Source organism: Fusarium subglutinans (genome assembly GCF_013396075.1).
Source record: "Fusarium subglutinans strain NRRL 66333 chromosome Unknown NRRL66333_c0000290, whole genome shotgun sequence".
NCBI lineage: Eukaryota > Fungi > Ascomycota > Sordariomycetes > Hypocreales > Nectriaceae > Fusarium > Fusarium subglutinans.
The window spans coordinates 15,275-37,517 of record NW_023502353.1 but is presented as its reverse complement, the minus strand read 5'-3'; the positions used below and the strand labels follow the sequence as shown (position 1 = coordinate 37,517).

Genomic DNA, 22,243 nt, shown 5'->3' with positions numbered 1-22,243 from the left:
CCCACACAGGTCTAGCGATCAATTGAGTTATTCAATTTCCGTTTCGCTTTGCTATCCTCTTTTCTTACATTTTGCTTCTCTTCTCCTTTTATACTTGGCTCTGGGCTGGCGGTGGATCAAAATGCAGAGATCTGTCCAGAAAGCAATCGTTTGGCTGGGAGCCATATTCGTCGCATACCACGTGTTTTCACTTCTTTTCGCAGGACGTTCCTCGCGAAATGGTCATCCAAAAGCAGCTTCACATCAAGCCTCCGCTAAGCTCAAAGGTGACCCGCAAAGAGCCGCAGCAATTGTCGAGGCATTTCGGTTCTCGTGGAATAAATATGAGCAATTTGCTGCGCCTCATGATACTTTATTGCCTATCAGCGAGACCTATGAGGATGATCGGTAAGTTCACGAACCATCCTTGGTATTTGAAAACTACTGAACTATGATAGAAATGGTTGGGGTGCGACAGCCGTTGATGGGCTGAGTACGGCCATTATCATGGAGGACGCTGAGATCGTGGATAAGATTCTCAGACAGATCATGCTTACAGAGTTCACTGTGACTATTGTGCCTAATCAGCCTATATCTCTCTTTGAAACGACCATTCGCTATCTGGGAGGTCTTTTATCTGGTATGCTTCTAGAGAGCTGGCGACTTAGTTATTCCACTGACCTTGCCTCTAGCTTATGATCTGCTGTCTGGATCATATAAGCACCTCGCCACGGACATCTATCTAAAGAACAACTTGCTTAAAACAGCTATTATTCTCGCAGACAGACTCAGCATCGCCTTCGATACACCTTCTGGCATTCCCGATGATGAGATTATTTTCAATCCTCAGCTCCGCCGCTTCGGCAACATTGACAACTCCATCACTTGCTTCGGCACACTGGTTCTCGAATGGACTCGATTAAGTGATTTGACTGGTAACCAGACCTACGCGAAGCTTGCGCAGAGAGCCCAGGATCATTTGATCCATCCCAAGACGAAGCAGTCTTTCACACTTCCAGGTCTGATTGGGACCTACGTCAAACTCAAGGATGGTTATTTTGGAGATTACCAAGCCGGTTGGGGCGGTGGCTCGGATAGCTACTATGAGTATCTGATCAAGATGTATGCATACGACCCGGTTGCTTTTGCGGAGTATGGGGAGAGCTGGATCAAGGCGGCTGAGTCGTCGATGCTGTATCTGGCTTCTTCACCATCGACGAGGCCTGATCTAACGTTCCTGGGAGAGATGCGCGGAGATACCATGATCCCAATCTCTAGTCACTGTAAGTCACTTACATCACTAAGTTGATTGTAAAGATATGCTAACCTCAACAGTGGCAAGTGTTTGCGGCGGCTCGCTGATTTTGGGTGGGCTTCTTCTACAGAACCAAACCTTCGTTGACTTTGGCGTAAAACTCTCAGAATCATACTATGAAGTTTATCGTCAAAGCCCAAGCGGTATCGGTCCCGAACTCTTCCGCTGGGTCGACGACGGCCGTCAGCCTCTGGCAAAAGCATCAGCCAAACGTCTCCCCGCTCCAAAATGGCAATCCTTCTACGAGAAGAGCGGATACTATCATACCAACGCCGAGTATATCCTCCGGCCCGAAACCATCGAAAGTCTGTACTACGCCTACCGCGCCACTGGAGATCGCAAGTACCAAGACTGGGCATGGGAGGCATTTGAGGCATTGAATCGAATGTGTAAGGTTGAAGGGGGATATACAGGCTTGAAGAGTGTTATGAAGACGAAGGATGATAAAACGAGGAAGTTTGTTGACAAGATGGAGAGTTTTTGGCTGGCGGAGACGTTGAAGTATTTGTATTTGATGTTTGCGGAGGACTCGGAGCTGCAGGTTAGGAGTGATGGGAAGATGAAGTATGTGCTTAATACGGAGGCTCATCCGCTACTTATACGAGGGAAGTAATTTGATTCTTAGGAGAGGAATGAAATAGAAACTGGACATTCACATCGGATCGTGGCCAAACGGCTAAACTGCTTGGCCTTGTTGGTGGCACGGAAATTAAAACTGTTCCGATCGACAGAGCTTGTCGATTACGTCAATGATAAAGGAACTGAGTATTGGTAAGACACCTTTTGGTGTCTCTCTGAAGGTCCGGTGTATCTTGTGAAGCAGAGAGATTGTCTTAAAGCAACAGGGCTATCTCATGGAGATAAGTCGAGCCCTTCGTTGTTAATCTGACTTACCCTACAATTACCTCTAGCGTTGTCCAGTAGGCCGTCATGTTGAAGCTAAAGTCCACCGTCAAAAGAATTGCTTTGGAATATTAAATCAAGTGTCACGAGTTTTTGAAGCGTGGTAGGTCCTTTTTCGCTCGCATAGCTGTCTTTCACTTAAGCAGGATAGAATATGCGCGCCAGTTGAGTGTAACGCTACTCGAGTCAACATTCTACACAAGTGCAAAATCCTCAGGCGCCATCACACCCATCAATTATGCATATCGCTATGCATACGTACACAAAACCCTAGCCCATCCCCAGCATTACACATGGCGCATCTGGGGTAAACCTCTCAACTCCCGAGGTCCCCAACCAACCCGCCAAAAAAGAATCAACCACCTTACTTATCCAGTAATGATCACCAGCGCACATGATGCTTCCAAATAGTCTTTTATCCACCACAACTTTTGCGCGCAAATAAAAGCACAGCGCGTTTGGGGGAAAAGGGCGGAGTACAGAACCTAAATTCATAGTTTGGGCCGGTGCGTGTAACGAAACATCTGCAGGGGTCGGCTTGCCACCCCAGAAGGGATGGAAATGGACGATCCGGGGTAATAACTACCGAATGACGTCGAAAAAAAAAGTAAATGACTTGCCAAGCGACAGAATGGGAATGATTGATGAGAGGTGCGTGGACTAATTGAGGCAATTGAGGAAATTGGGTGGAGATCGTGAGGGAGCCAAGGTTGTTCAATTTGGAAAGATATGCAGTGTATATAAAGGACGCGAGTATCGCGACCATTGATCTCAGTAGACATCACCAACAGCTCTCTCATCTCTACGCCAACGCCATTGAAATTCTTCACCATGTTACCCCGTCTTCAGTCCCTCTCCCTAGCCCTCCTCTCCCTCGCCACAGGCATCCATTCCCACGAAGCCCTCTCCTCCCTCAACGTCCGCAACCTCGAAGACATCCGCAGCCACATCACCCTCCCCTCCACCTCAAACGGCCACCCCATCACCTGGCGCAGCAGCGATCCCTCCATCATCAGCCACGATGGTCTCGTAAAGCGTCAACCCACCACCTCCGACGTTCTTCTCGTCGCGTCCCTCGAAGTAGACGGCCAGCTGCACGAGCGCGAGTTCAACGCTTCTGTTCGTCACGCCGTTCAGCAAGATCCCTACGAGGCGTATGCGTTTGCGTACTTTACGGGTAATACAAAGGAGGGGGAGAAGATCTACTTTGCTGCTAGTAAAGGGAACAATGCGTTGGATTGGCAGGAGCTTAATGGCGGAAAGCCGGTTATTACGTCAAATCTGGGTACCAAGGGGCTGAGAGATCCTTTCGTTATTCGATCTGTTGAGGGGGATAAGTTTTTCATGGTCGCGACGGATTTGTCGATTGGCAGTGGAACATCTTGGGGCGATTCAGTCCGCAAGGGGAGCTTGTACCTTGAGATCTGGGAGTCTGATGATCTTGTAACGTGGTCTGCGCAGCGACACGTCAAGGTTTCTCCCGACAACGCTGGGAATACCTGGGCGCCTGAGGCGTTCTGGGACGATGAGAAGAACTCATACGTTGTCTTCTGGGCATCTTCGCTGTACAACACAGCTGATCACTCAGACAACTCTTATCATCGCATGCTCTATTCTCTGACCCGCGACTTCGTCACCTTCTCCAAGGCCGAGATCTGGCAGGACAGCAAGACCTCTCGCATCGACACCACTGTCCTCAAGTCTGGTAATTCATTCTACCGCTTTACTAAGGACGAAGCATCGGCGAGTGGCTGCACAGACATCATCCAAGAGAAGTCTTCCAACCTGCTTGCCCCCGTCGACGGATGGACCCTTCAAGCTACATGCATTGGCAAGAATGCTGGTCTTCAAGCTGTTGAGGGCCCTACTGCCTTCAAAGGTAACGCCGGTGATGCTAATGGCGAGAAGTTTTACCTTTTTGTGGATGAGTACGGTGGCAAGGGCTATGTTCCTCTTGAGACTAGCGATTTGGATAAGCCGAGTTGGAAGGTTTCGGCGAGCTATAAGCTTCCTACGAGCCCGAGACATGGAACGGTCATTCCTATTACTAAGAAGGAGCATGAAAAGTTGATGAGTGCTTTTGGTGCTTGATTAAATGATAGCTGAGTGGGAATGAAAAGGTAGAAAGACAATCAATGCCGTTTTCGATTATAGCTCATATGAGTCTAACTGATTTTGCGGACCGGCTTCCCCGATGTGCAGCATTTTGCAACCCTTGATCATCCACCCAGCGCTAACTACTTAATCCACGGAAGCAAAGGAACCATCCGATGATCATCCCAATGGCATCATGATACCCCTCATTAATGACCCTGTATCATACGTAGTAATTCATGGGGTAAATGGCACATGCCAAGGCTCCCGCATATAACTGTAAGAGCTCCAATCACAGCACTCAATTAACCTGCAAACCCCTCAATTATGCAACTCGCCATCACTATGGATAAATTACAAACTCTCGTGGAAAGACCCTGGCATCTCGAGGATCATGACGGCATTTCACGCGGAACTAATAGTTCTCCACCAATACGGAGTGCAGGTGTTGATGCATTTCGGCATATTCGGGAGGGCATCCGTTATGGGCAGATCTGCAGTCTGTTTCATATATAAGATGTTGGGCTCTACAGAGATTATCGTGAAGCATTGAAAGGGTATGCAGCAAGTATGAAGTTGTCAAACTTCTTTCTCGCAGCTCTTGCGGCTAGCACTCATGCCCAAAATGTTCTCCCTCGCGGCACCCGTCCATCCAACATTCTCGACTCCCGAGCCCTTCTCCAAGACATAGTAACATTCGACGAACACTCCCTCTTCATCCATGGCGAACGCGTAACAATCTTCTCCGCGGAAATCCACCCGTTCCGTCTTCCCGTCGCATCTCTGTACCCAGATCTCTTCCAAAAGGTCAAAGCGATGGGGTTCAACATGGTTTCGTTCTATGTTGACTGGGCACTTCTTGAAGGTAAACCTGGAGAGTTTAGATCTGAAGGTGCGTTGGATTTGCAGCCGTTTATTGATGCGGCGCATGAGGCGGGGATTTATCTCCTTGCGAGACCGGGGCCGTATATCAATGCTGAGGTTTCCGGGGGTGGATTCCCGGGATGGTTGCAGAGGGTGAAGGGGCTTTTGAGGACGAATGCCACGGACTATTTGGAGGCGACAGACAAGTGAGTGGTCAGAAATCCAATGGCCGTTTAGTACTTACCTTGTCCAGTTATGTAGCCCACGTCGCCAAGATCATCGCAAAAGCTCAAATCACCAATGGTGGGCCGGTTATTCTGTACCAACCGGAGAATGAGTACAGTGCTGCGCAGGGAACGCCCTTCCCCAACCATGATTACTTGAAATACGTCAATGACCAGGTTCGCAAGGCTGGGGTTGTTGTGCCTCTTATCAACAATGATGCTTGGCCAGGAGGTACCGGAGCTCCTGGAACGGGGCCTGGCGCCGTCGACATTTATGTAAGTTTGCGCTGGGATTTACATTAATATGTGCTAACATCGACAGGGACACGATGGATATCCTGTTGGATTTGACTGCGTGAGTCTTCCCGCCTCGGCGATACTGACGGCGCTGACCAAATATAGTCAAACCCGTACAACTGGCCCAAGGATGGTCTTCCGACGACGTGGCATGCCGAGCATGAGAAGATCAGCCCTAACACACCGTACTCAATCGTTGAGGTGAGTAAGTGTACCGTCGCGGATAGATGGCGATTGACAGTTTGTAGTTCCAAGGCGGAGCCTTTGATCCACCAGGTGGCTACGGCTTCAGCAATTGTTACGAACTCACCAACCACGAATTCGCTCGTGTCTTTTACAGGAACAACCTTGCTGCTGGTGTCACTATCTTCAATATCTACATGGTACGTCATAACCACTTATCAAGTAGGCTGCGGCCTTGACTAACAGTATAGACTTGGGGTGGCACGAACTGGGGTAATCTTGGCCACTCTGATGGCTATACCTCTTACGATTATGGAGCAGTGAGTAACTCGCCACAAACAATGCACGGGAAACTTATCAGCATATCTGTAGGCAATAAAAGAAGACCTAACAATAACCCGCGAGAAATACTCCGAGATAAAGCTCCAGGGCCAATTCCTCCGCGTCTCACCAAACTACGCCATCGCAGAAGCAAGCAACTTCACAACCTCAAAGTACACCGACAACACAAACATCGCCGTTACAGCGCTTAACACCAAGAAATTTGATGCATTCTACGTCGTCCGACACGCAGACTATCGAACCACCGACTCAGCATCTTATAAACTCAAGGTCAAGACCTCCGCTGGAACTTTGACTATTCCTCAACTTGGCGGGTCTTTGTCGCTGCATAGACGAGATTCGAAGATCCACGTTGTAGACTATCCTGTTGGCAAGTTTGAATTGCTGTATAGTACTGCTGAGGTGTTTACGTGGAAGGTCTTTGGGGATAAGACTGTTCTTGTGCTTTATGGTGGTGCGGATGAAGTTCATGAGGTCGCGGTCAAGGGACAAGAGAAGTTGAAGGTTGTTGAGGGTGATGGTATGAAAATTGAGAAGAAGAAGGGCGCTGGGGTGTTTCAGTTTAAAACTAGCACGAAGCGTCGTGTTGTGCAGGCTGGGTCTCTTCACATCTACCTGTTGGGTAAGTCTTTGCATGGGTCTTTGATGGCTTTGCTGACATGTTTAGATCGCAATGCTGCGTACAAGTATTGGGTGCCTACTCTGCCAAGTAAGAAGAGTGGAGAGTATGGATCCTCCGTAATGAACCCCGACGCCGTCATCATCAACGGTCCATACCTTGTTCGATCTGTTGCCGTCCAAGGCTCCAAGCTCTCTGTCCAAGCCGACTTCAACATCACTACGTCAGTTGAGATCATCGGTGCACCAAAAGGAACTTCTCGCTTGGCCATCAACGGCAAGGACACGACGTTCACAAAGTCCAAACTTGGTAATTGGCTGGTCAACCCAGACATCAAGCTTCCCTCGGTCAAAGTCCCTGACCTCAAGTCGTTGGATTGGCACTATGTCGACGGCCTCCCTGAAGTGAAGAAGGACTACGACGATGCCAAGTGGCGCACCGCTGATATCAAAAAGACGTTCAACTCAAAGTGGCCTCTCAACAACTCTGTTTCTCTCTACTCTGGCGACTACGGCTTTAACGCTGGTGCCCTAATCTTCCGAGGCCACTTCACAGCATCTGGATCCGAATCAAAGTTGAAACTCTGGACATTCGGTGGTCGCGCTTACGGCAGCTCCGTCTGGCTCGACGACAAGTTCGTCGGATCCGTCACAGGCGGAGGCAACAACAACAACGACACATCAACCTACAAACTCCCCAAGACCTCAAAGGGCAAGAAGCATGTGATTACAGTCATCGTAGATAACATGGGGCTCAATGGAAACTGGGTCCCCGGCGCCGATGAGACAAAGCAACCCCGTGGAATTCTCGACTGGCACATTACTTCAGACTCTGGAAAGGAGACAAAGGTGTCCAAGTGGAAAATCACGGGTAATTTCGGCGGGGAGAATTACAAGGACAAGTTCCGTGGTCCTCTCAACGAAGGCGGCTTTTTCTTCGAGCGCCAAGGCTATCATCTCCCATCACCTCCACTAACATCTTTCAAGCCCGGCTCCCCCTTCAAAGGCCTTTCCAAACCCGGCGTTTCATTCTTCACGGCCAAACTGCCCCTCGACCTTCCCTCTTCAACACACGATATTCCTCTATCGTTCACCTTCAAGAACAACACTTCCAGCACAGGAGCCTACCGCGCTATCCTTTACGTAAACGGTTTCCAGTACGGAAAATACGTCGCCAACGTAGGACCGCAGACAACGTTCCCCGTGCCTGAAGGAATTTTCAACTACAAGGGTGATAACTGGATCGGCATCGCGCTCTGGGCGTTAGAAAAGAGCGCCAACGTCGATGGGCTGAGTCTAACAGCTGGTGTGCCTGTCCAGACCGGTCGAAAGCCTGTGAAGGTGGTCGAAGGGCCGAAGTATTCTAAACGCCAAGATGCTTATTAGTGAAGGGTGCAACGTTTCTTTTCAATTGGTGGCGCCGTTTAAGGTTTTGCTATATTTAGTCTGGTGTCTAGTGGTTGGTTCGGCCCTACGGTATCATCCGTGGACCAATTGAGGCTGCTCTATTCCCCTTGGAGACGGGAGTGATTTGCGTGCCTTGCTGTCAAGGAAATTCGCCAAGGCTTGCGTGGCCTTCGGCTTGGAGATGCCGTGATCTCCACTGTGCCAAGTGATGAGTTCCATGTGATGCTCTGTTTCTTCGCCCATTTCTACTCTCAACGATATCTTAACAAGTCCAGTAGATAGCATTTTGTCAATATCATGTCTTTTATATATCAGATCCATCTTTGAATGTCATTATAGGGCTATCCTACAGTGAACAGGGTTGCTGCGCCTCGCGGGATGATCGAATCGTGGATACCCCAAGCTTCGGCTGCAGCGGCCCTCAAAGTGGAGCCCGGCACCGACTAAGCGGTCGGAGGGCCCGAGCATCTGTCACTCTACGTACGTAACGTCTCCTAAACTAAGAAGCCACTTTCTTTCTTTCTTTGTTTTTTCTCCCTTTTAATATCTCTTGTTCTACTGCCAAGGGATAAGTTCGAGTGACTCACCGGTGTAATGATATGTTCTTCGTTTCTTTCGCGTCTTGGCTTTCCATGTGATACTTCCGTGCTCTGTTTATAACCAGCTTCTCAAGCTTCATTCGTAAGTTCCCACGCAAGTCACTATGCGAAGTCAATTAACGGAAGAAGAGTCTTTCCTATACTTTTCGCGATGGACGCCCCGATCATGATGAAGCAGTACGATACTGCTCCAAAGGCAGCCCTGCCTCATGCCCTCCCCCCAACCGAGCTATCCGTCCCAGGCCCCGACTCAGTCACCCTCGCAAAGAAGCGCTCGCAATGGTCTTGCATCGACGACAACCGCCTGCGAAACAATCTCTTCGCCGCCGTCGGTTTTCTCGAACTCGCCAACGCAGGCGACTTTGCCGCCAACGTATGGAACGACGTTCCTGTCCCCGTCTATGCCATCGTCTTCATGGCCATCGGCGGAACATCTGCCTTCGTCCTCTCGATCTGCGCATTCTTCGACTCAAGAAAGGCTTGGAGAAACATCAAGTTCTTGCGACAGCAGAAACAATATCTCGAGACGGAGAAGGAGAATCTGCCTGTTGGAGCGGAGTCGAGGGGTCTTGATGTTTTTATCGAGATTACGACGAGGGAATTACGAATTGAGGTTATTAATCGATGGGCGATGGACTTGTTGATGGGAGGCGGTGCGATGTTGATCAGCATTGGTACATACATGGCTATTGGTGGTGCGAACCGAAAGGTTTGGCATGCTAGTAACATCCTGTCCGGATATCTCGGTAACGCACCCATCGCGCTATTCGGTCTCATCAGTGCGATTTGGGCTTCAATGGTTGTCTCTAAGATGCAATCTCACGTCTCGATCGCGAAAAAAGAACTCCAAGGTTCACAATCACTTCCGTTGTTGAAGCAGAGATGTTTCAACGTTCAGCTGTTTTTCATCCTCAACGGCATCGCGAATGTTCTTGGCGGAGTTGGTTCAATGATCACGGCTGAGAGGTGGTGGGGTTATTGTATCCTCATTCCTGTCATTATCACTTCGATCTTTTGCAACGTTTGGTGGCGACACAGAGTTGGATATGATCGACCTTGCATATCTGCTATACCGCCGCTGACCACTGATAACATCGTTGAGGCGCTCGAGTCGACTTCTCAACTGCGACAAACAATTCAGGACGGCGCTGGCGTCGACCTTGATCAGATCTTTGGAGATGAGGTCACGCTGCAGGATGTATTGGAGTTGTTTGTGAAGCACGACCTCTTTGAACAGCTTACTCTGCGATTAGTAGCCAACAAGAAGATTGGCCACTTATTCGTCAAGGCGCAGGAGCTTCGAGTGCAAGTCAGTGTTGCTAGCATTCTGGATTTATCAGAAGAACATCACCCTCTCATTGCGGCAGCAGCATTGCGATTCTTGAAGAAACAGGGTCCAAGACACTTGGTGCACCGTGAGAGGTTTCTGATTGAAGTTTTGGGAACATATCTGAACCAGGAGAAGAAGAGCCAGACGGTAGAAGTCAAGAACTGAGATTAGGATTGTGTCGTATGTCTATTCTTTTGTTTCGTTCCTTTGGTACTGGTGCGTCGTGGATTCGATGGCATAGACTTTCCTGGCGGGACTTGCAGGTCAAGCTGGACTTTAGAACTTTCATAATTCCCAATTGACTTTTTTTCATGCAATTGTCCCTCCCCGGACTTTCGATAAGACTGCAGGCACATTATTTACGGACCTATGACGTGGATGGCCCCTTCTCAACCGAAAATGAACTCCCGATAATTTTCAGCAATCTTCCCAACCCCTTCTTCCAATCCCCATCTCTTAACTTCACATATCACACGGTACATTTCCTCAAGCTCACTGTCCATCCTCTCACCAGCCGTATGGAGATCGCTCTCGACCAGTATCCGATTATCCGGCACTAGCCTTATCGCATCTTCCGCCTTCTTCCTCTCTTCATCCGACCGCAGGTTGTTGGTCTTTGAGAATGAGAAGAAGATCTTGGCTGGGATAGATGGCTTCAGATATTGCCTGACAGCGTCGGATCTACCGCTGAATGAGTGAAGACAGATTCGTGGAGGGTAGGGTTTGGAAGTTTCTCCCGGTTGTTGTTCAGCTTTTCCCTCTTTCCTCTCTTTTTCCCTCGAACGCCGACTGCGAAGTTCATGTCCCCTCCAGCACTCTGTCAAAGTATCGTAAAGAATTCCATGGACTTGCACCCCATGAACACTAACGGGTCTTGCAAGCTCCCCTGCGAGTCTGAGATGCGCCATGAACACAGCCTTTTGATGAGTGATGTTGATACGATGTTGACTGAGTGGCCTCCTCTGACGACCTCCTGGTGTCCGATCGGGATCAGGCTCTGGCTTTGGATCCGTCCACTGCACAGGCAACCGGAATGGTTTATCAAGCCCAATCTCTCCGACCATAGCGTATCGGTCTTCGATTAATCGTGATCTAGTCTCAGCGATGAAAGCAGACAATGCTATCGGTACTGGGAGATCGCGCCAGAAAGCTGGATCCGTGTGAGCCGGTGAGAGAACAGCCTTGTAGTGTTGCTCTTTCGCGGCCTCCATATCCTCCGAGGGTATGTATGTCGGAGTCTCCAATGAATCATCAAATAGTTCATGACTGAACCACGGATGCCTCCCATATCCCGGGATCACAGTTGTCTTGTCTATTGAGAAACAGAGTGGACCTTTGACCCCGTGAGATTTGGAGATTGAGGCGATCAGAGATTGGTCTTGAGTTCGCGTTGCCATGATTGATACAGCGCGGGATTTCATGTTTGGCAAGTCGGAGACCGAATTAACTCTCTCTCCGATGTGATTGTGAGCGTCAAAAACCCCGATATGCCACGGGAATGGCTCTGCGTTACCGGGCAATGGCTCTGGTTCCGCGTCTTGTTGATGGTCGCACATGCACATCTTGACAGTTGTGTGACGAATAATATTTTCAATTGAAGAATCAAATGATTATCTAAACAAGCGGAAGATACAATTCTCACAAAGGGTGTGGTTTATGCGGTATCCTGTGATGAGTCATGTTGAGAAGTGAGTCATTTTGGGTGTCAGCATGTAATCGGGATAGTGGGCCACCGCTGCAATACACTACACAGTTTTATTGACACAGCCTAATAATTCGGTCATAGATCTTACTACCGAATCGCGTACTTAACAGTGATTGTGAATGGTTTGGTTTGTCTTTATGAGCCTAGCTTAAACACTAACGCAAGGTCATCGTCTCCTCCATACTCATCGTGTCACAACATGGTTAAGCCGTTAAAGAATTCAGGCCTATAAATCATCAACCAATATTAATTATCACTATTAATATCTTACAGAGACTTCAGGTGGGTTATCCTCCCTTTGATGAGAATGGTATTGACTATCTTCTAATATAGATATAATACTACTAGTGAAAGTATCTGCCACGCACCAGCGGATCTACCTTCTTCTCACAATGATTTGCGCCTTCTCTAAGATTCTCAAGTCATTCCTGGAATTTCCAGCCTGAGAAACTAAGACTCCAAACAGTGTAAGAACAACCGTGTTTCTCCCACTTTGTGTGCCCTCCAATTCCCCAAAGACATCTGCCCAACGATCCATACCCTCCACTGGGCTCCCAAGGCTTATATTGTGACACTGGTAGTTACTTTTGGACTTTCGCATAAACAATCGAAGAGAGTATGCCTTATCACAGAGCTCCATGAAGCCTTCGAGTAACTTCTCTTTGTCTTCTCTGGTAGCTTCGTCGACGATGAATGGTGCAAAGTCATCGTACATTTGTCTCGCGAGTGCCTTACCAAATGGGCCTCTTGCCAATCCCATAGCTTCGATGCTTTTCATTGTCGATAGCCGCCATTTTGTCACAATATCGTTAGAAACTCAAAGTTGTTAGTGACTGCTCTTACCATGGGCACAGGGACCTACCCTCGTTCTTTACCAGGAAACGCTCAAAGTGGCTGAGACCAGTGAAGATATTGTCAGTTTTGGAAGACGCCACATCGTCTTCTGAATTTGACTCCAATATGCCGAAAAACTCATAGGCAAGGATCTCATCCGCCAAGCGCTGATAGACAAATGATCTTAACATGAGTTTCCGATTTGCTTGCGTGGCATTGTTCCATGTGTTAGATAGGTCCTTCGACATGATGAAAGTTTTGCTCTCAGTGCATAACGGTTTCCCTTCCATTCGATACATTCGGCTAGATACTAACTTCTGGACCTTCTGGCGGAGTCCGACAAAGGCAGAGATCACTTCATGCTCACTGACTTCCGGGTAGGTGTCGCTCTCGTGCACCAAGTCACGCAAGCTCTGCTCCTTGGCACGTAGTTGCTGTATCTCAAGTTTATGGGCATCTAGCTCAACTCTCAACTGACGGATAGTAGATTCTTTGCGCTGAATCTCGAAATTGGCTTTTTGTAGTTGAGCAGTATAATCAGACTCCGCATAAGAATGAATTTGTCCATCAGATAAGATTTCCTGAATCGTAATTGCACGGTCAGCGCTTATCGCTAATGGAACACGATTGTCTGCTCAATAAACTCACTTCAGTTTGTGACAAGCGTTCCCAAACTGTAGCTGGTAATCGTGCAATTTGCTCAGCTAAAAGATTGCATTCGGTTTGGACCTCTCTTGCGAATGACGACCTGCTCTGCGTTTCGGAGATGGTTTCTCCTTGCGAAGCATTCTTACTCTGGCTTTTTCTACTAGGCATAGCGGAATTGGGGACAAACAGATCGATCAACCCTTTCAGCATTTGGTTATCAAACGAAACAAGCTAAGGTTCGAAGAGAAGATGAGAAATGAATGAGTCGAAGAGTGTTTCAAGAAAGGCAGCACCTCTGCATTTGACTACCGACACATGAAGTCATTTTAGTACCCTTTAAATTATGTTTTCTGGTGGTTGGGGTAGCCGAGGTTCAATACCGAAACTCGTGCGGAGGCTTTGAAGCTAATTTAGAAAGACAGCGGTAACAGCAGGATCCCTAATGGTCCAGATAGAGACTTGATTGTGACTGTTGGTGATGTTGCTCAACCAACATGCATAAAGTGCATGAGCGTTTCTATAATTAGTTCCCCGCCTTCCTAATAGACGGCGCTAAGATGAAATTGGTGGCAGCGGCACCAAAAGCCCCGGTAGAGCTGATACTGTACTCTGTTGGATTAAATCAGATGGGGAAGTGTTTCTTCGGCTCCCACACGCGCAATCAACTTCTTTCCTGTTCCCCATCACCTGTATGCTCTTTTCTATAATCTGTTCTTTCCTTCGCACTCTGACTTTCGCTCGCCATGTCAAAAAACCTGAACGATCTAGCGGATCGTTTGTCAAAGATGACCCCACCGACTAGTTCGTCAGATGACAAACTCATTATTGCTCTGGACTTTGGGACAACATATTCTGGCATAGCATATTGCTTCACAAACCAGCGCGATTGTACCCCTATTTCAATCAAGAATTGGCCAGGTAAGTCGACATGAATCTCTCATTGAAAATCATGGTTGACTGACGAATATTGGATTTCAGGGGCGGAGAGTCCTGATGCACCTAAAATTCCAACGTTAATCAAATATGACAAGAAGAATCCAGATTCGTTCACTTGGGGTGCAGCGCTTAATAACCAGAGCGACGGTATAGTCGGAGTTAAACTTCTACTCGATGCGAAGCAAGATATACCTATCTATCTTCCCGTGAGAAATGTGAAGAAAGACATCAGCGCACTGCCAAAACCGCCTGTTGAAGTCGCTGCCGACTTTATTGGCGCCATCTATGGCCACGCAATTTCTGAGATCTCGAATAAGTTCTCAAAGGACTACGTGGCTCTCTGCCATAAAGAGTATGTCCTATCAGGTAAGAGGCCACCGACCTGAAGTAAATGCCCCTACCTCTAACAACTCAAAAAGTTCCAGCTGTATGGTCTGACGCTGCGAAGGATGCTACACTAAAGGTATGACTGTCCTATCTTAATATCTAGAGCTTCACAGCTTGGCTTACATATTCGGTTATTTAGGCAGCTGAAATGGCAGGGTTGAGTCCTGTTCACTTGATAAAGGAGCCAGAAGCTGCTGCCTTATGGACTGCCAAGAAGATGGATCGTAGATTGAACAAAAATGATTGTTTCGTCGTTTGTGATGCTGGTGGAGGCACCGTGGATTTGATCTCATATCAAGTCGAAGCAGCGCTTCCCAGGCTTGAGGTCAAAGAGATCGTTCCAGGAACGGGTGAGTTACTCAACGGACTGGACGATTTGTACTTCCGTGCGCCATACTAAGAGATTATCTAGGTGGCATGGCCGGGTCCCTGGGGCTAAACAAATTATTTTCCAGCGAGGTCGAGAATTTGGTAGGGGAAGATCAATGGCTTCAACTGAAGAAAAGCAGAGCTTTCCATCTAGCCAGTAAACAGTTTGATCGGGAGATCAAAAGGTCTTTTCGAGGGGGGGTTGAAGAAGAGTACTTCGTTAACTTCCCAACCGCTAAATTGGAAGATGATCTGGACTGTGGTCTCGAAGCGAGTACCTGGAGACTGACTGGGTATGCTATTCCTGCGTTTCATTGTCGATATTTCAGAATTAACAAGTTCTCACATGCTAGAGTCGAGCTCAAGCGAATCTTTGACCCCCTTATCAATGACATCATTAGACTTATCAATGATCAGGTCCAAAGGATACGATTGAAACGAATGGATGATGGTATCAAGGTTCGCAGTGGTACTTCAAGTAAACTTTTTTTTACTAATCAATCTAGGGCATTTTTCTTGTCGGCGGTTTTGGAAGTAATCAGTACTTGATAGAAAGGGTGCGAAAAGATCAACCAAACATTGACATTCTGCAGCCACCTGATGCCTGGGCAGCTATTGCAAAGTAGGTCTGGTTCGAAATCGTGAGAATCAGCTTTACTGACCTCTCTTTTTCTGTAGAGGTGCAGCCCTCTCCAGATTGCCAGGTGAGGCAATTGTGACGAGTACCTCCGCAACACGCCACTACGGAGTGCGATCGTGGCATGTGCATGATCCTGTTCTCGATGCTGGTCAGCCAACTATGATATGGCGTGACGGTACTACAAGGTCACAATGTGTAAGAAGTTTCAACATCGTGACTTTGTTTTGGAACTAACAAGATCAGATGACATGGTACATCAACATTGGTGATAATCTTGTCCGGGACCAAACAATCAAGTTTTCATTTTGCTCAGACTTGAACAGTATAGACGACCCCTCATGGCTCATTTTACACAACACTCTTTTCGAATGCGGGGAGAGGTTAGTATGACTTGCTCTCCACATTAAAAAGGTCGACTTTCTAATTACTTAACCAGAACAGCACCTCGGCATCCTTTAACTAGTGGTATGTTCAGCAGGAACTGTATCTTGAAGTCCGACATGTCAACTGTACCGAAGTCGAAGTTTGAAAAGAAGATTGGTGAGTGTCGAGCACAACATCTCGTGGGATATATTGCTGACTCGATGTGCTACCCAGATCCGAAGGGACTGCCGTTGTGAGTGCTTGTCTTGACACAATATTTACTCGATGATGCTAACCCGCCAACTCAGCTGGCAGCTCGACTATGATTTAGTGGTGTCATTGGAGTCTGCAGTCATGAAGTTTTCGATGGAGATTGACGGGGAATCTTTTGGTACAGTGAATGCGAAGTACAACTAGAGAATTAGAGGCTATGCTGTAGCTGTTGCAGTTTGCCTGTATATTTGCGGAATTGTCGAAATCGATGAAGAGAATATGATATAATGAGTGCTATCTGTATGACCGCAGAAGTATGAGTAATTGTTTTATATCATGATTGTTATGATGCCGTGTATGTAAACCCTTCCTTCAGCTGTACTGCCGATGGGTGAAAGATCTAGTCAAGATGACAAAGAAGCCACTGCTACTTTATGGTATGGGCCTAATTGTTCATAATAATCAGGTGAACGGCCCGTTAAGCAACTTAAGCGCGCCACGCAAAGTCAAGCAAGCCAAAAGAAAAGTGAAATGAAACCCGAACTCTACATTGAGTCGTGGCAGCGGCGGATCTGTCAGTGCTTACAGCACATGATCTCATGACGTCAGCCTACTCAGCCACCCTGATTACCTACGGACTTCGCATTCGAGTCCCAGTCCCAGTCCTACGGACTTGGCAGCGGATAGAAACCCGTGGTTTAACAGAGGTTCTAGTGCATTTCGCGCATTGCGGGTTCGCATTCGGGTCAGTCGATCTTTTTGCGGCTCTATTCATATGCGACGATTCAAGGGTTTTCTAACTTCTACCAATTGAGATGGACCTCTCTTTATGTCGTCTGGGAATCGTAGGTGGCCATCTTCGATATCATTTAATGCGTTTGCGCTCAATCGGACATTATGTTGCCAAGGCTCGGTTTCGCTTGAGCCCAGATCACGATCGTACACGGGATGACTGTCAATTTCTTCTTCTGAGATATGAGAGACGTAACCTTGAATATATAAGCTCTATACAAGTCTTCTGTTTCAAACGGTTCTTTCAACCTCATCTCGATACAGAAACACTCAAATATCCAATTCTGACAGATTTAAATCACATCCCTACATCTTGTCTCGCAAGCAATCATGAAGCCCTGGACCAAAGCAATTCTCTGTCTGGGACTATTGTTACCCTTCATACATGCCAAGGCATCGTGGCCAAAGCCAATGAGCGGTTTCTTCAATATTGAGACCTTTACCTTCGACTCTGGGGAGATGATTGACTCCCTCAACGTCAGCTATCAGACCCTCGGCGAGCTCAAAGTCAATCCCGATGGAACCAACAACGCAGTTGTTCTCCTCCATGGCACTACTGGTTCCAGCGCCCAATTCCTCGTGGAAGAGTTCGCTGGTGCCCTTTTCAACCCAGGCCAGCCTCTCGACGCCAATCAGTACTTCATCATAATGCGCGATGCCATCGGTCACGGCAACTCAAGCAAGACCAGGGCTTCGTGCCTCCTTTCCGAAGTATCAGTATCCCGACATGATCCGAGCAGACCACCTTCGCCTTACTGAGCACTTCAAACTTAATCGGACTCGTCTATCGCTTGGTGTCTCCATGGGCGGTATGCACACATGGATGATGGGTGCAGAATATCCTGGCTTTTCGGATGCCTTGATGCCTATTTCTTCTTCTCCGGTTGAGATAGCTGGACATAATCGTCTGTTTCGTAAGTTCATCACTGAGCTTATCACCATTGATCCAGCATGGAAAGGCGGCGATTATGAAAAGCAACCAGCTGCTGGTCTTGGTGGTGCGCTGATGATTCAGCTTGTGCTTCTTTCATCACCTTCATACTGGCAGCGAGCATTCCCGACTCGTGAAGCCGTCGATAAATACGTCGACGAGCACATCATCCCTCGCCTTGAAGATTTCGATGCCAATGATCAACTCTATGCTTGGAACGCATCTCAGACCTACAATCCCAAAGCAGGTCTCAAGAATATCAGGGTCCCTTTGACTGCTGTCAATACTGCCGATGACTTGCTGAACCCCATCGAACTCGGGTTCTTGGAGGATGGTGTCGCGAACGACATGACACCTGGATATGGCCGCGCAGTCATCATTCTTGCAAGCAATGAGACCACTGGACACGATAGCTACATCATGGCTGATCTTTGGAAGGACGAGCTTGAGAAGCTTCTTGCTCGATCGGGCGCGTAAGGGTTAACGCTTAGAATGAGAGCTGGTTTTGGTCACATGACAATGGAATGGAAGGCCTGACGATGCAAGCGACATAGGGTCTTGGTCGATCTTCCATCTGTTTAGATCACATTTTCGAAATGAAATTTTGCAGCATTGAATACGCTAACTCTATAATATCGACGCGTCAGTGATTCGGGCTTTTGACGTCACGACGATGCGATTGATGGATGTGCTGAGAATGAGATCATGACATCATGAAAGGACCTTGATAGCATCACTACCATAAATACCATTTCTTTTTCCTATATTTTATCTAAGCTCATTCCTATTTCAATTACTACTCATTATCAAACATCAATAAAACTATATTCAACTGCAACGCTACCAAGTTACAACATGTCTGATTCCAAGCAAGGCGGAGATCTCTTCGACATGGCCAAAGACGGGACATCTAGTCAGTCGCTTTCCTCAGATAGACTGTACTCATACGCTGACATGGACATCAGTTCCCGGTGATGCCGGCAAACAAAACACCATCAAGTCCGTTCCTAACCCTCACCAGCGCGATGGCGAGGCTGCCGGCGGTCTTGGCTCATCCGATCTGGCTGGTGCAGCAGACAACGCAGTCCTTTCAGCTTCCGAAGGTCGAGAATCTGGCGTTGGTGAGGGGATCAGTGCGACTGGTCATGATATTCCACAGTCTGTAACTGGAAAACCTGGTGGTCGGGGAGGAACACAGGGAAAGGAGGAGATCAGAAGAGATACGGGCGCTTTTGCGAATAGGGAGAATTAGCTGATGATATATGACATAAAAGAAATAATTCAAACGACTGTCTCTGCAAGTAATTGATTTATGTCCATAGTTGCTGTTATTTCGTATCCAGTCAGACGACCGTATTTGCTCCAGCAGTGAAGTCCTGGCTTCCTATGATCTACTTGGTAGCAACGGCAATATGAGCCTTGAACATGATCTTATTCTTCCCATCCCCAAGCTTCTCATACCCTTCCGTCTGACTGAGCGCTTCCATGACTGCATCAACAGCCGTATCCCAGTTCTCCCCATCCGACTCAAGCCATCCCGCCTTGGAAGTACCTCCAATAAAACTCCATATCATTGTCGCAAAACGCCTAAGATCGCCGACAGTAACATGAACATCCTTCTTGGTGAATTTCACTTTCCCCGGTTCAAACCCTCCTTTGATGATGACATCCCGCAACTGGTCTTTGTCTTCCCATTTATCTAGCCCTTCTCGTGGTAGAGGCGTACCATCCGGTCGAGTCTTTTTCGCTGCTGCATGAATCGCAGGAATAGTTGGCGTGTGAGCCCAAGAGTTGAGAATGGCAACACCACCAGGTTTCAAGGTGCGGTGCATCTCTTTGATCGCGTCTACGCCGTCATTTTCCAGAACGAACAGCAGCGCATTGCCAATGCAGTGGGTGAACGTCTCGTCGGGGAAATCGAGCCTCGACGCGTCCATCTTGAGAGCCTCGGCGGGCCATTTATGTGCAGTTATGTTTTGTTGATATATTTCCAAGACGTCCTCGTTGATGTCGGTGCCTTTGATGGCAACATCGTCTTGTCTCAGACTCATGATGGCTCCAGTACCGGCTCCGAGGCCGCAACCGACATCGTGAAAGATGACTTCGGAGTGGTCGAAGGTCTCAGTGCAGGACAGAGACGCAACAGCAAGACGTTTCATGCCATCACCGACGATCTCACCGTAGAGCTCTGGTGTAGGCTTCAAGGCCTGCTTGGGTGAGAAGGCTCGGTCGGACTCTGGGGCATTCATGTTGTGGCTGATGGCAGTAGTAACGGGTTCTAGGGTGATTATGCTTCTATGGTCAAGAGATCCAAGTACATTCTCCACAAGCAGTGAAGCTTCTGATATACCCATATCCAATGTGTCTGCGATGTATCCGCTTACGGTCTTGCAGAGTCACATAAGTTTCCGATATCTGGGCATCTGAGTAAGCAATCCTACAGCTTCATTTCCATAAGATGCACGGCTTGATCTTGACTAGTGCAATCTTGTTTTGTATAAAGATAATAAAGTTCCTTCCATGTAAGCCCTTAACTTCAGTTCATGCCTATGCTCTATAAGCAGTGTGAACGTTAAGAAGCGTTTATGTTCTCCACTGCTCTGGCAGAAGTATTCATCTGAGCTGTGATACAATCGCACACGACATGGTGATTGGTTGTCGAATCACAAATTTCATACTTATCGATACGTTTGGTCGACTACGTATCTCCTTCTCTTACCCTTGAGTGCAAAATCTCAGTGCTGTTTAGATCTTGCGCACGGTTGAAGCCCTTCCTCCAAATTGCGCTCAGATACCAGTTAGATTATCAGTATCAGGCCTCAGACCGACAAAGATAAGTTAATAAAAAGAGTTGTATGGAAGCAAGACAGTTTAAATCACCAATCAATTTACCGCTTCCGCCATGAAAGTCTTCCTTATCCTCTGTTTATCATGCAATAATGAGGTTATTTTTCGGTTACGTACCCTATTGACGAGTCTAATCCGCTGTAGAATGCCGAAGCTGTGAGGCCAGACACGTGAATATCTCTCAGATAGAAACTGCACTTCACACTCATGTCAATGAGGTCTAGTGCTCACGAGATTACCCCAGGTTCCCCTCATGTCGAATCTGAATTTTGCTCACGAGGATGTAAGCGGGAATAATTGCGAGGATATGACATAGTGGGGTTGGTTATCTGCCAAGCATCGCGACAGATCCAGCAGCAATGAAAGGCGGGCGTAAAAGTGGCAGTATTCCCGGTGACGTCGTTTCTTTGACGACGCCCTCAGCTATTGCTCCAATAAGTCACTGCAAAAGCGTTAGGTGATTGTTATATAGAAGAGTGCGGCTGGAGGGTGCAGCCACTTTATACCCATAAGCTTAATTTAAGGTTGCCGTGCAAAGGGTCTGATACGACTCGGCTGCCTGATCTTTTGACACGAGACAATGCAAGATCGAGTATTACAATAGTATATGTGGTATTGCTATCCTGGTGAAGATCGCGAATGTCTGAGAGTATCGTGTTGATAATCTGGGGGTCATAGATCAGCGACAATCCGGGGGTGATGATCGTGGAGCAACGATGGAGCGAGTGTTTGTCCAATGAAGTGACCAACACAGAGAATGTCAGATGACAGACGTGATCAACGCCCGTTATTCAGCACTAATCAATCGAAATGTGTTGATCAAGATCATCACGCGTTATTCATTCCATCTCCGCATTTCAACAAACAAACAATAGAATCAGTCTAAAAAACCCCGCCATCTCAACCCAACGCTCTCTCACCAATATCGGTCCCGAAGAAACGAAACTTGCACAAAGCCAAGACCCAAACAAGTCCGATCGTTCCGTTTAGGCACTCTTATTGCACCGTCGCACCAACGCTCTAAAAACGGCAAAAACGAGCGTCGATGGTCTTATCCTCTTTGATTACAGTTTAGCGCGATGTCTCGGTGATGTTACACTGCACATATTGCAACCAACACCAAGTTTTTTCCCAACGGCAAATAGATTAAACTTTTCATACCACGAGCTTCTAGATTTGAGGGATATTTTCTCTGTAAATTTACTAAAGTCATTCTCAGACCATAAAGAAGTAAAATGTTCAAAATGTGAGCGCTAGCACGGAGTTCTGTATTTTTTATTTGGATGCCTGGAGGATATCTCCACTTGGAAGGGCAAGAATATGGATGCCTTGGCAAGTGTCTCCACTACGTCATATGTGCCGCTTATCCGATGACGTTTAGGCAGCCGAATTAATCTGTACGTATCGTGTTTGTCTGCCCGCG

General features: G+C 47.6%; 9 protein-coding genes across 9 annotated transcripts; 6 read left to right on the top strand and 3 right to left on the bottom strand.

Annotated features, from left to right (window-relative positions):
• Positions 1-121: 121 nt before the first annotated feature.
• On the top strand, positions 122-2,218 carry FSUBG_12789 (class I alpha-mannosidase 1B; the record flags this gene model as incomplete). The annotated part of the gene is made up of 5 exons (XM_036677611.1): positions 122-387; positions 438-619; positions 672-1,262; positions 1,315-1,858; positions 2,206-2,218. 5 exons carry the CDS (start codon positions 122-124, stop codon positions 2,216-2,218), a joined length of 1,596 nt encoding a protein of 531 aa, XP_036531748.1.
• Positions 2,219-3,028: 810 nt separating this feature from the next.
• FSUBG_12788 (endo-1 4-beta-xylanase) lies at positions 3,029-4,288 on the top strand (the record flags this gene model as incomplete). Its single annotated transcript, XM_036677610.1, has 1 exon — positions 3,029-4,288. The coding sequence occupies one exon, from the start codon at positions 3,029-3,031 to the stop codon at positions 4,286-4,288; it is 1,260 nt and encodes a 419-aa protein (XP_036531747.1).
• Positions 4,289-4,861: 573 nt separating this feature from the next.
• On the top strand, positions 4,862-8,205 carry FSUBG_12787 (beta-galactosidase; the record flags this gene model as incomplete). The annotated part of the gene is made up of 8 exons (XM_036677609.1): positions 4,862-5,361; positions 5,409-5,655; positions 5,702-5,734; positions 5,782-5,877; positions 5,925-6,059; positions 6,111-6,179; positions 6,232-6,823; positions 6,869-8,205. 8 exons carry the CDS (start codon positions 4,862-4,864, stop codon positions 8,203-8,205), a joined length of 3,009 nt encoding a protein of 1,002 aa, XP_036531746.1.
• Positions 8,206-8,976: 771 nt separating this feature from the next.
• Positions 8,977-10,320, top strand: FSUBG_12786 (uncharacterized protein; the record flags this gene model as incomplete). Its single annotated transcript, XM_036677608.1, has 1 exon — positions 8,977-10,320. One exon carries the CDS (start codon positions 8,977-8,979, stop codon positions 10,318-10,320), a length of 1,344 nt encoding a protein of 447 aa, XP_036531745.1.
• Positions 10,321-10,544: 224 nt separating this feature from the next.
• On the bottom strand, positions 10,545-11,552 carry FSUBG_12785 (Cut9-interacting scn1; the record flags this gene model as incomplete). Its single annotated transcript, XM_036677607.1, has 1 exon — positions 10,545-11,552. One exon carries the CDS (start codon positions 11,550-11,552, stop codon positions 10,545-10,547), a length of 1,008 nt encoding a protein of 335 aa, XP_036531744.1.
• A 684-nt stretch (positions 11,553-12,236) lies between these two features.
• Positions 12,237-13,552, bottom strand: FSUBG_12784 (phage C domain protein; the record flags this gene model as incomplete). Its single annotated transcript, XM_036677606.1, has 3 exons — positions 12,237-12,630; positions 12,704-13,275; positions 13,343-13,552. The coding sequence occupies 3 exons, from the start codon at positions 13,550-13,552 to the stop codon at positions 12,237-12,239; spliced, it is 1,176 nt and encodes a 391-aa protein (XP_036531743.1).
• Positions 13,553-14,127: 575 nt separating this feature from the next.
• On the top strand, positions 14,128-16,137 carry FSUBG_12783 (Hsp70 chaperone protein; the record flags this gene model as incomplete). The annotated part of the gene is made up of 9 exons (XM_036677605.1): positions 14,128-14,260; positions 14,321-14,644; positions 14,698-14,741; positions 14,805-15,015; positions 15,078-15,493; positions 15,541-15,656; positions 15,713-15,869; positions 15,918-16,054; positions 16,116-16,137. 9 exons carry the CDS (start codon positions 14,128-14,130, stop codon positions 16,135-16,137), a joined length of 1,560 nt encoding a protein of 519 aa, XP_036531742.1.
• A 1,235-nt stretch (positions 16,138-17,372) lies between these two features.
• FSUBG_12782 (homoserine o-acetyltransferase) lies at positions 17,373-19,225 on the top strand (the record flags this gene model as incomplete). The annotated part of the gene is made up of 4 exons (XM_036677604.1): positions 17,373-17,677; positions 17,727-18,446; positions 18,822-18,886; positions 18,939-19,225. 4 exons carry the CDS (start codon positions 17,373-17,375, stop codon positions 19,223-19,225), a joined length of 1,377 nt encoding a protein of 458 aa, XP_036531741.1.
• A 139-nt stretch (positions 19,226-19,364) lies between these two features.
• Positions 19,365-20,327, bottom strand: FSUBG_12781 (s-adenosyl-l-methionine-dependent methyltransferase; the record flags this gene model as incomplete). The annotated part of the gene is made up of 1 exon (XM_036677603.1): positions 19,365-20,327. The coding sequence occupies one exon, from the start codon at positions 20,325-20,327 to the stop codon at positions 19,365-19,367; it is 963 nt and encodes a 320-aa protein (XP_036531740.1).
• Between the last annotated feature and the right edge of the window lie 1,916 nt (positions 20,328-22,243).